Source organism: Salminus brasiliensis, chromosome 4 (genome assembly GCF_030463535.1).
Source record: "Salminus brasiliensis chromosome 4, fSalBra1.hap2, whole genome shotgun sequence".
Taxonomy (NCBI): Eukaryota; Metazoa; Chordata; class Actinopteri; order Characiformes; family Bryconidae; genus Salminus; species Salminus brasiliensis.
The window spans coordinates 39,027,230-39,040,418 of record NC_132881.1 but is presented as its reverse complement, the minus strand read 5'-3'; the positions used below and the strand labels follow the sequence as shown (position 1 = coordinate 39,040,418).

The following is a 13,189-nucleotide window of genomic DNA, read 5'->3' as shown; positions in this document are numbered from 1 at the left end:
TTCCTCTTTGATGATGTAGATGACCTCATGTCTGTGCTACCTTCTAGAGGCTCTGAAACATACTGTAGAGGCTTACAGCAATCCAAGATGTCCATTTACTCTGTTTATACTTATTTAACGTGTGTCTGGCAAGTAAATTTGTACAGTATGTTCCTTACAGTCTGCACATAATGTTACTGACTGTTACTGTGTATTTAAGTCGTCATAGAGTCCATTACAACCAAATAACTAGAATAAGTAGCACATCATCACTGTCACAAGGAAACCTTGTTACCGAGACACTTCCGGCACCATTTGACCAATACCAATGGTCCAAAATAGTCACTGTTTCTTAAAACAGCAATGACATGCACACACTCATCATTAATTTAGGAACAGCTTGGAGCTGAGCACAGGAGTGAGCTACATCTGTGCCTTAAAGTTCAGGCAGTGTTAACTATTAGAGGAAACAGGCTTCACTCCCCCTCACCCTTTCAAACCCTTCTCAACCTCCCACAGGTCATGTGTACTGGCATTCCTTGTGTCTGACAGCTGACTTCCTCATGCCTGGCCACCCTGCATGCCCAACATGTTGATCTCACCCCCACAGGTCCAGCCACATACACCATATCCCTGCATTAATCTACAGCTGCAGCCCCCTTTCCTCACACTCCACTCCACGGACCTGGGCGCCAGCCTCCAAAGCCCCCTCTCAGCCCTGGGCCAGAGACACCCAGCTTGGCCGAACAACCATCCTCGACTGGCGCGGCCGGACCTCCTGGCCAAAAGAAGCCAGCCTCCAGTGGAGACAGAGGTGACTAAAGGTCAGGCCAGACATCTGTTATGTGTCAAGCGTGAAAAAAAAAAAACAACACAGTCAGCTTTAAGGGAACACAGGAAGACAAATGGCTGGCGTTGCTCTAGTGATATTGTGACAGGAAGAATGTGCTGATGACAAGATGAGCAGGGTTAAAAGGACAAGTCATCTGGCTCGGCTTAGCAGACCATTAATACGAGTACTAACATATACAAACCCAATGGAGTCCTACTAGAAATACATGCGCGACACAGTATAGTACAGGCTAGTTCACAGGAGACCAGAGGCTCCTGTATGCTTCACTATTCAATATTCCTGGCCCCAGGTTTAACGAGAGCGATGACAGACAGCAAAGGCTGCAGGCCTACCTTTAGAGGAAGTGCTGGGATGGCGTTTGTTAAGCCCTCGCAGGCCCTGCAGCGGAATGTCGCCGCCCTCCAGGACGCTCTTGTAAATGTGTCGGTCGCATTCTGGGGCCGTGTGCTCAGTGTCAGCCGAGCCGCCCTCCTTCCCCGCCACACCAGCACCCGCTTTACAGGCCGAGCTGACAACAAACAGAGAGACGAAAAGAGTCAAGATTTACTCCATAAGCCTGATTAGCACAGAGTGATTGTGTTTTAAGAGAATCAAGCAGGAGATTTTGATCAAAGGTTGGAAAATGAGAAACAGAAGAGGGTCAAATTAATTCTTAAGCGTGAATTTACCTTAACTTCAGTCAGTGTATTGAACACTTCACATTTTGAGGTTTTATGAATATTAATAAGCTGTTTATAATTTTATCTAGGACAGTTATGTTATCTTATCATGTAAGCAGATCATTTTGTGTGCTGAAAGCATTATTTCTTAAAAACAAGGAATTTTAAAGGAGTATGACAGTTACTGTACACACTATTAGTAAAAATAATCAGCTGGGTTACATATAATAGTCTTACACCTTATGTCATAACAAGAAATATGTAAAAATTTTATGTATATATAAAATATGTAAAAATATTGTGTATATTGTAAGTCATTTTGGAGCCCTTCTATTGGTCCATTTATCATGAAATGTACAGAATGTAAAGAAAAACCATCATAACATGAAAAAGGGAAAAAGCAATAATATACACTATATGGACAAAAGTATTGGGACACCTGCTTATTTATGGTTTCTTCCAAAATCAAGAGTGTATCCTGCTTTTTTTGTTGGAATAACTGTCTCTACTGCCCAGGGAAAGCTTTCTACTAAATTGTGGAGTACTGTTCTGAGGATCTGACTGCATTCAGCAACAAAAGTATTAGTGAGGTCAGGGTGTTGGATGATCACCACCCACCTCATCCCCAAAGTACTGGATGGAGCACCACCACAAACCTTGTCCTCTTCACCTTTGAACATAAAGTAAATCTGGCGGGTGTTATTTAAATCATGTCAAAGCCTCATGATGAAAGAACCAATAGAAATAAATATATGGATATATAGAGCTGGCCAATGCTGGGAATCACTTTCAGTCCTTCAAAGGCTAAACTGTTTTTTGGACATGAACACAAAGTGAAACGCTCTGGCTCTGTAGCCAGCCTTAGCCTGAGTGCTCGCACCTTGATATTGATGAGACAGAAACAGCTGCTTTAACCCTTATCAGACATTCCTGAGAGGCCAGAGTGGCAGCTCTTCAAAAACACAGCTGAAGCTTCCCACATGGAGCTCATGATGTAAATGTTACCCTAAATGTGGAATGTTATTTTTCATGGATGCATCCCAAGAGTACGCTATTTTGGGTCTGATTTTATCACATTACACACTGTTAACAACCCTAGAGGTCATGTTGCACAATGAAAGAGTAAATATGCCACAATATAAACTAAAGCAGGCTTATATAATAACACAGTGCTGCACACCAGAGACCAAATCAATAATAGCAGCAGCCTGGAATAAAAAAACATTCTATAATTAACCTGCATACAAACAAAACAGTGGGCCTCATGCAGGCCATAATCCAGCAAGTGATTTGGGAGGGAATTTTAAGCATGAAAAGGATTTTGAGCATTAAGTTAGGAGTGAACGGTCTCAAACAAGTGCTCTTCTCTCCCTGGATGCTACTTATCCACCAGTTGTAATCGGCACAGCACTTAGACCACATCCCTCCAACACACCCTCCTTTCATTGCTGGACTCATGGGAAAACATTCCAGGGTAAAATGTTGTGCACATTCAGATTTCCCTGAACTGCTTACTACATAACAAAAGTGTCACTGTGTCCAAAGTAGCTCATTTCTGAGCTCTGCCCTATGAGTGTCTAAAAAACCCTCTAATATTTTCCAGAAAACCAGTGAGGGGTGGTAACATACACCTACACATACAATCATCTGAATTACATAATTTCACTGCAAACATAAAACAAACCCGCAGTCAGACGACATCATCATCTCTGTTATGAGTCTGTGACTATAATTTCAACCCAAAATATCAACTTTATGTGAGAAGGAAAGAAAACCTTCTTAACTTTCAATGGAAGTAATTTCTGTTGGTCCATTTATCATGAAATTGGTCCAGTGTACAGAAAAACTCCCAGATTCAATTTACATTTCTCACTATTTCTATTAATAATAAATTACTACTACAAATAAAGTACTATTTATTAAAACCCTACCAAACAAATCAGTCAATCTAACCACCTTCCAAGGAAGGCTTTCTACGAGATTCTGGAGCATTGTTGTTAGGGTTTGGTTGCATTCAATGACAAGAACATTAGTGAGGTCAGGATGTTGGATGATCACCACTCCACCTCATCCAAAAATATTGGAGGAAGCACCATCATTCCAGAGCATAGTTCTACCAAACAAATCAGTCAATCTAACCACCTATTACTCAAAAGTCAGCCAATTCCACCCTGCGTTCAGGGTGGGCATTTTTAGTCAGCTACTTTGTGACGACTGCTTGACTACATGCTCGGTGTAATCCACCAGGCACTAAAAGTGACATAGCCACATAAGTGACACTACTGACAACTCCTGGAATGCATCGGATGCTTTCTAGCAGAGCAGCGTACAGTGACTTTCCGTGTCCCAGCGGACGCCAGGGATTTCAAACACAGGAACCTGAGCAGCTACTGACCAGCTGCTGGACTGGAGATGATCTTACCAGATTTACCTGAGCATTAGCACCCCCTCACAGCCCACTACAGACACACATCTCACTCCGGGCACAAGCAAAACTATTTTCCATACAGGTTGTTTTTCTATGGACAGTCTACTGTATGGGGATATGGCATCGTCTACAGAACACAAACCCATGTGAGAATGAAGAGTCTTCAAGTCTCAAATCCTACACCATTCCACAAAGGCCATGGGAGCATTCCTTTACCCTGTTTAGCGCAGAATGCTAGCCTGACCTCATGGTTTATAACAGGAAAACTGGTCTGAATCATGTGGCTTTAGAAAAAAACAATAAAGTCTTTAAAAAGCTAAACATCCTCTAGCCATCAAAGGGGATGCAAGAGATGAAAACCAAATGCCACAGATTCTTGAGAGATATGTTAGCCTGAGAACTCTCAAAATGATTGTGGTGAAATTTGTGTCCAGAGAAATCTCTGAGACCTGTCATACACACAAAGTAACAATGATACTTGTCAAGACTCTATGGATAAGCATGGAGTAGCAAAGAGTACCGACACTCAAACTGTGTCCTTTGTTGCCTTTTTTTTTGAGTGTTTCTCCCAGGAATGGAATGTTCTCCTCACAGCCTTGGAGAGATGCTTGGAGAACTTTCTACCATCAGGCCACAGAACAGCAAGAGCAGTGACCGTGGCAAGCCAGGGATTCATTTAAGTTTGTCCCATCGGCGGCAACAACAACATAAATCAGCAAAGGCGTAAACAAAGCCATGCGAGGTAGGAATGTGCGCGGCGGTGTGACTGCTACCTAAATACCCCAGTCGTACGGACAACATTAGCCTAATAAAAAGCCCTTACTACACACTCCCCCACAGGGGAGATTGTGGGGAATTCTGCCGGAACCGATGGGCGGGAGGGAGCGTTCTCTTATCTTTCTACCGACATCCCAGTTTTATTTTCAGACGCTGGTTTCAACATGGAATAAATCATCACATACTACCCATTCCCTCTTCCAACAAGCCCCCTCACTTACACACGCACACACACACCCACAGGATAGGCTGGACTGGTACTGCGAACAGGCGCTCAGGAAACATGAGGGGGAAGCAGGGGATGTCTCCACAGCCACCCCCCCTGCCTTGACAGTGCTGATAACACCCAGCTAGTATTAAAGAAATGGTATAGGAGAGGATGAGCATGCTCAACACAGCGGGAAAAAAAGGAGAAAAACGGAGCAATGACTTACTATTGCTGCAGGTCGGAGGGTGTTTCCAAGGGGCTGAAAGAGGGGGCACTCTGCAACAAACCAAACAAAGAAGTCATTGATAGCTCCACAGGCTCAACTCTCTGGCAGTCAGAAAAGGAGAGGGCACATTCGAGTCGGTCAGAGCAGCCGGGTGCCTCGGACTGGTCTCCTGCGGTCAAGGCTGGAACTCCTAGATCCTCGGGACGAAGTGTAGCGTGGAGGAGCAAGCGAGTATTTTGGCCCACATGCAAGTTAGGGGGGGAAAACAAGCGGCTGGAAGCAAAGGGGCGGGGTTAGTGGGGGCTATGAGGGGCGCCCATGTTGGGAGGGGGCTGCCAGTAGCTCAGCCAATCAGCTCCTGTCTCTCAGTGTAGCCTCTCTTTTGTCTGCTATTGAGTCACTCTCATTACTAGCCGAGCAGACCAGCAGACAATTAACCAGCTGGTGTGGGAAGCAGGCCAAATTACATGGGCAGAGTCACACACACACACACACACACCCTCACTCACACAGGGAACACACTCTTGCATTTTCAAAATAGCATGCATTGCGTACACCCATATCTGACATCCTGTACATACGCACGGAGGTGACATGAATAGTGCGTGAAAGGAAGTTTTCATTTGGCCGTGCTTTGGAGGCTCATGCGTCGGGCCAATAGGGAGAGCGGCTGTTATTACCAGGCAGCAACTCCAAACGGAAGAGCAGAGGGCTGCTGCGTTTGGAATGGTTTAGAGACGGCTAATTTTAGGGCACTGTTTCTGTTGCTTTTCCCCAAGTGGACGTCACAGAGTACAAAAATAACACGCACAGACAGTGCACCTCGGAAAAAAAAACTTGTTTGCAAATAAGATTGCACAATCCCGACCCGCCGCCATCCCTTTTGAGGACAGCGGCCTGCGTGTCCGCTCCCCTCCCATCCAGCCAACAGATGAAGAGATGGGCCCTGTGTTCCTAACCACATGTCCCACTGGTTGCCAGGGAGGAAAAAAGGATCACGAATAACCTTTGGACACGAATGTCAAGCTTTGTATTAGAATTTCAATCTGGCAGGTCTAAAGACTCTTCTATTTATAAACTCTCATGTTCCAGAAGCTTCATTCTTCAAGGGTTATCAGTGGAAAGTGGCCCTTCTGTTCCCTTCCTGTTTGTCTGTTGGGTGACTTGTGAAGGAGAGGCAGTGTGTGTTTGTATATACAGCTTCAGGCCCGAGTGGCTAATTGAGGCTGGTGCTAGTGCAGCAAATAAGCAAACAGGAAGCACGCGTGACAGCCTTATCTGAAGCAGTGCTTATCAAAGGCCTAGATACAGAGATAGCACAAACACATTTATGGTGATGACTGACTGAGGGGAAATGACAAGAAAGTGAAAGCCACATGCGTTATGTTATGTATGCGTTATCTCAGGCTTACTGTAACAATGGTAAATATAAACTCACTTTCACATCAGATCTGGTGACAATGCTGAGGGCCAAGAAACTCCAGCAGTTGTGGTATATTCATATACCTTAATGTTAGATCTCAAGACTGGAATCCCTTTAGATATGAAATAATGTAGAAAGTGGAGATGGGTGTGTACATTTATGAATGCTAGTATGCTACTATGCTAGTATTATTACTTGTTTGTAGAGCACTTTGCGCTGCTACCTGTATAAAACCTGACCTATGAATAAAGCTTATTATTATTCTATTAGTAAATTATATAAGTCCTGTGATGAAAATTTGAAATTTGTTCAGAATGCTAAAGGACCTCAGGTTTCTTAAAGGTTATTAAGCAAGATAATGGTTCTGTATAGAGCCATGACAACTCTTGAACCTTTTGGACGCCTAAACGGTTCTCTAAATTGCAATAGGTTCCTCTATTGACATCAGTCAAATAATCACTTTTCAGTACTACAACCCTTTTTGCTTAGAGTGTAGATAATTCAAATGATTAAAATGGCTAATTTTCAAAAGAACTAATTAAGGAGGATGGACTAATTAAAAATGACTGTAAATACAGAGTGAATGAGCACTGCTAAGTTGCAAGTTTATACAAATGCGGGCCAGAAATGTGTAAAACTCAATATTGCAGATCCATCCAATGACCTAACAACCAATGACCTTTTACATCTCAAGGGAAATTGCACATTTTGCATTCTGACCCAATGAAACCTTATCAGAATTCCAGCCATCCTGAAACGGCATATGCCTCTTGGATATGATGGGAGTGCAGCTCCAAGTTTTACAAAGATAAGAGCATCACTCCCTGATAAACATTTAAGTCTGCTGTAAATATCTCCTTTATTGCATAAGCCAGAGACAGACCGTGCTGCCAGCAGTGACCTCACATTGGCTAAAGGGAGCATGGGCAAGGCCCACTGCCATTCACCACAGCCTGCTGCTGCTACCAGCCAGGCAGCACAAACAGAGTTTCTCATAGTCCTCTAGTTCTGCAGAACATTGTAGAAGCTTCAACAGCAATAAAGACAAGTGAAGACCACAGCACTAAACAGGGACATTACTGTTGCCTGAGCCAGCATTTCGACCAAGTGAGCTATGCCTGTAGATGTTTCTGTACTCAACAGAAATGCATATTCTATGTATATCAATTGAATTGTCATAATGAATATTTTCAATATAGTATATTGCAGCAGCTACATTTTTTAAAGAAAAGAAAAAAGACACTTCATAACAACTATGGGTTCAACCATTTATGGCCTGCTAGTGCCTTACCATTGACATTTTACCTCAGTGATGTCAAGGATTATTAAGGAAAACATTTTTCATATGTAATATGTGATGCAGGTGGAAGATTAGTCACTTTTTGACATTGTCTGAACCTCATCTGGATGGTAAGTTCCATTGTTCTCACTATAAAAGCGAGTGAGTGGAACATTGTGTATTCATGTGCTGGTTTCCTAACAGGTGTTGGGAGATGACTCAACAAAATTTACTACTTTTCTGCTGTATAAATAGCATGCAAGTCAGAGTGCTATGTGCTGTAGCCTCACGCACAAACAGCAGCTATGTCTCTCTATGAAACGTGAGACACAGTATCATACATTTTTCCCTTCTTCTCTAATGAAATGAGGTGGGATACCGGATGATTGCAAACAAGAGTATCCTCAGGCAGCACACCCTGGAGGGGCTGTTGTGGAGGTGTTAACAGTAAGTGGTCCATAGTAGTCTCAAATAAGCCCCTCCTCCACATACACAATGCACCCACGAGGGCCATTCCCCTAAGTGAGGACATTAAAAAGCAGTCACAGTTGTTTAACCTCTTGAACTGTTTAAACTCCTTTATGTAGCCCCACACTTCATTACTGTTATTATTGACATCACTTAAAGCGGCCCTAAAATAGAACCCTGTGGTACTCCACAAAATCTGGTAAACTAAATGGCTAAATAATAGTTTTTGCTTTAGAATTAATAACAGAATCATTACTTTAGGGTTTATAGGGGTTAAACCGACCAGACTGCTGGTGACCATATGTGCTGGTGTCAAAAAGACCTTCTGAGTATTTGCATGTAGTCATGTGATTAAAAGATGAAGCAGTGTTTCTTGAGGGCAACGTTTCTAGTTTTGCTTCTACAGATTTAAGAGATTTCACTGGTCCAGATACACCCTTCATTAGTTTAAAAAACATTAAAATAAAGGAAATTGGAAATTAACGGTAAGGATTGGGAAACACTACTTTATTGACCTGTATTAAATGCATTTGCATGGAACTGTGATTTGACAGTGTTAAAAATTGTGACTTCACCCTAAACTCTTAAAAAAGCTGCTAAAATGGATATTTGCATTTAAAGAACTACTTTTGGTTCCCCTTAAAAACATTTCAATGGACAGTTCTTTAGAAAACTACATTTGTGAAATGCAGTGTTAATAATCCTATTAAAATATACATGTATTTGTATGAAATACAAATGTTCTAACAAGAACCATTAACTTTGTATATAACCATTACATTATGCAAAGGTTATTTAAAGATTTAATCATCTCTTTTTCAAACATGTTTCTTTAAGCTGGATTTGAGAACACATGTGCTGTGAGAGTTGAAGCAGAACTCTGTAACATCACAGGACTCATGAGTACCAGTTTGTGAACTTCTATGGAATCTCTCAAAGAACTTTTTGCTGGCACTATTCTTTGCTAAGGATCTGACAAATCTAAAGTGTCCTTACTTCCTAAACTGTCTTAATGTCTAAAGCTGTAATGTCTAAAGCTTAGAGGTGTCTTTGAACTATTAGTCTATTCTAACTAGCTAAGGTCTTTCTTGGGTAAATAGCAAAGCACTTTTGTAAGTTGCTCTGGATAAGAGCGTCTGCTAAATGCCATAAATGTAAATGTCTTCAAATCCTGCTTCTAACCCTACTGGGGTTGGGGTAATTCACTCTAGACTTGTGAATGACATCACTGACCACATGTTCTGGCTCTGACACAAGTGCCGCCTGGAGCCATCAAAGCAGGCTACCTCACAACCAGCCTTGAGAGAGGAAAAACTTCACAAGCTCCCACAATGACACATGCTGAGGGGGGAGTGGGACTGTGCCTTCAGGAATCTGACATCATACGGCAGGCTGGACTCAGATCTGACTCAGACAAGCCCATGACTATTCATGGTGCTGACACTAGAGTGAGTTAAATACCAAACATCTGAGTAAAGAAGATAATATTCTGTCCAGTTGCTCAAGGCATCATTATGCAGTCATGAAGTTCACATCATATGTGGAGCGGATTGATACAGAATTCATAGTAAATATTTTACAACCTAACATGACTCAGCATATGCTATTCCTCTTTTTTTAATCATAAAGTCAAGCACTGGGACTCCCTGTGATATCAGGATGTTTATAACTTCATTTTTCTTGCCACTGTTTTTGATGACAGAGGGGAGCTATTTTTACACCTGGTATCACACGGATGTGTACTTGTTTATCTAGATGCTGGTCAATCAAACAGATGTTGAACATTGGTCATAAATATGTATTAGCTAACTAACATTCAGATTTTTATTATGAATTTGACCCTGTAGGGGTAGCAGTATAAAGGTATAAAGTATAAAGATTTTTTACAATGAACAATATTTAGAAAGAAAATAGTAGGAAATTGGTATTAATTAGGAATAACTGGTATTAAGCAAATAACACAAGTACACTGTATGATAACCATCAATTTTCACACCATGGTATACCTAATACCGGGATAGCACTGCAACCCTTATTGCAAAATGATAAAATATTGCCATATTGCCCATCTCTATAACCAAGTGAGTGTATCATAAGCTTAAAGTAATTTTTTAATAGATTAGATCAACCAAGACATTTTCAGAGGCTAAAGTTTGCATCATTACTTCCACACTGCAGTTATGAGGCTAATGTAGGGATAAAAAAAGGCTTATAAGTCATGAACGCTTATATTAAGAGTTTCCACTAATACACTTTAACATAACCGCATTTTATATCAACGTTATAGGATAGGATATTTTTGTAAGTTCCTGAGGGTGATGTTTGTGTTAAAACCAGGAAAAATGCATAAGGATCTGAGCCACTTTGACAAGAGCCAAATTGCGTGACAGAGCGTCTCCCAAATGGCAGGCAGGTCTCATGGGGTTTTCTGGTATGCAGTGGTCAGTATCTACCAAAACTGACCCAAGAAAGGACAGCCAGTGAACCATCAATGAGGTCATGGGCATCTAAAGCTCATTGATGCGATTCGTGGAGGCCCCACCTCACAACTTACAGGACTTACAGGATCTACTGCTAACGTCTGGGTGCCAGATACCACAGGACACCTACAGAGGTCTTGTGGAGTCCATGCCTCAAATGGTCAGATCTGTTGTGGCAGTACATAGGGGAACCTACTCAATATTAGGCAGGTGGTACTACTGTTATAGCTGATCTGTGAATACTGTGAGGCGTAAAATCACCCACTCATCCTTCTCTATAAAATAAGCTGTTACTCCTAGAAGACTATGCCTACGTCCAGACTATGTCATTGGTCAACAACATCTGAAATAGATATATAAACATCTAAAAGGAAAACATGATCAACGGCCTCAGGCTGCACACAAGCCAAAGCTAAAGTGCAGTCTTGAGCCAAGAGTGCACCAAACCGATCAATTTGGAGGGTGCTGTGTCCTTGTACAGAAGCGCAGATCACTATGCTATTTACTCACAGGTGCCGAGCTGCTGACAACACTGTGCAGGCACACAGCTTTTGATTGCATAGTGACAGCCGTTCCTCCTGCATCAGATGCGCCGACCGCAAACGCAACCACCATGACTTTACCAGGAGAGAGAGATCTCCTGCTTCTGCCTTCAAGGACAGATTAAAAGTTTGCAGAATAGGCTGGAAAGTAATGATTGCACAGTTTATCAGCTACTTATGAGATAAACTGTACCGGGAAAGTAGCTGAACCAACTTACAACTTACAACAACCCTGCTCAGAAACACAGGTATAACAGAAAGTATAGGACAGTAGAGTAGCAGACAAAATCGAAATTGCAGCTGAAAAGGCAGCTGCACTGGTAAACAATCCGGACAGATATTGACTGACGTCACATCTGAGAATAAAGCTGCTCTTAAGAGTTTGCAGGAAACTGCTTCACATATAAGACACACACAATATTCAACCCTCTTAAAAGTCATCAGATTAGTCAGAATTACAAATGACTTATCTATAGCTTTATTCCCTCTGAATGCTCTTTAAGTCTTCTGATTCACAATTTAACTAATGACACTTGAATTATGGTTCAAGTTAAAATTAATTTAAATAGAGCTGTTAACAACAGTTGCTGTTAAAGGTCCGCCAAAGGTACGCCAATGGTCCGCCAATGGCGACAGTGGCAAGAAAAAAGAAACCTTAAAAAGGGACCACGACTCAAAAGGGGAACACATACACCTCTGGTGACACTGGATAGTAAAACAACTAATAGCAAAAGTTACTTACACTATGTTTGAGCTGTAAAATAGTGTCTCTGTTGTTGTTATTCCAGACTTAGCATGCTGCTAACTACACTATGTAACTCTGGTAAGGTGGGCAGAGCAGCGTTTTGCGAGAACTGTGTAACGCTGCATAACCCAAATCATATTTAATATTAATATAATATATATAATATATATTTAAATATTAAAAATCCTGTAATATTACTCTAAAGCCTCAGTGCACTTGCTTTCTTTCATTAACAGTTCTGCATCTCCCAGCTCATCCAGAAATGCATGTGTAAGTAAGTGTGTCCTTAGGGGTGACAAAGCAGGAATTACACTTTCCGACTGTAGGGGGAGCTCAGGAGCAAGAAATATCGATTCTCGCATAATGCTGCTTTAAAATAAAATACAACAGCACAAAATATCAAACTGTCATTTGTAATCCAGACAAATCTGAGCCTTTTAAGAAGGGTTGAATACAACTGTGAGGCACTGTTTGTACAATTTAAATATATGAGCCTGTAATGTGATGACAAACATGACAAGACAGCTAAAATGAGAAAGAAGGTGATAGAAAGTCCTAAACAGAGCAAAGTCTGAAACTGAAATTCTGAGGGGCCACAGTGTGTTCTCTGATTTAACATGCATGATTCAACTTACTAGCTATCTACCAACTCCTTTTCAAGTCGAATCAGGTTGTGTTGCAGCAGATTAAGCACTAATGTCTGCAGTTTTGACTTGCTCTAACACAGTCAACCACTGAGGCCTTCCAGAACTGGAGTTTGAGGACTCTCATTCAGATGTTTAAAGAAGGGGAGGTGGTGCTCTTAATTTGTAACAACAGGCATTTCCTTGTAGGCCAAAACAGAATTTCCAAAGATCACTACTGTTTATTTACATTTTTCAGTCAATTTTCCACAGAGAACTTATCAAGAATTGCATTCCCTGATAAAAGAGCACCTCCTTAATGCACAAAAATGTCTTGGCCTTGAGAGTGAGAGATAACTTCAGGCAACATGGATGAGACAGGGCTGAAAAAACGAGGAGGTTTGCTAATGGGGAGAAGCTGACGAAGGAATGTTTAGGGTGCCAAATTAAAAAGGTATGACATGCATTTTCTCAATTATGAGTCACTGTAACTCGGACA

General features: G+C 41.6%; 1 protein-coding gene across 9 annotated transcripts in view; it reads right to left on the bottom strand.

The window, feature by feature from the left end:
• Positions 1–13,189, bottom strand: part of LOC140554903 (sorbin and SH3 domain-containing protein 1) — a 46,766-nt gene that overhangs the window by 18,448 nt on the left and 15,129 nt on the right. For all 9 annotated transcript variants that reach the window (XM_072678400.1, XM_072678406.1, XM_072678407.1 and 6 more), the window contains 2 exons: positions 5,131–5,180; positions 1,165–1,340 (listed from right to left, as the gene is read on the bottom strand). In XM_072678400.1, the coding sequence (XP_072534501.1) occupies positions 1,165–1,340; positions 5,131–5,180 (226 nt within the window). The remainder of the gene's footprint in view (positions 1–1,164; positions 1,341–5,130; positions 5,181–13,189) is intronic.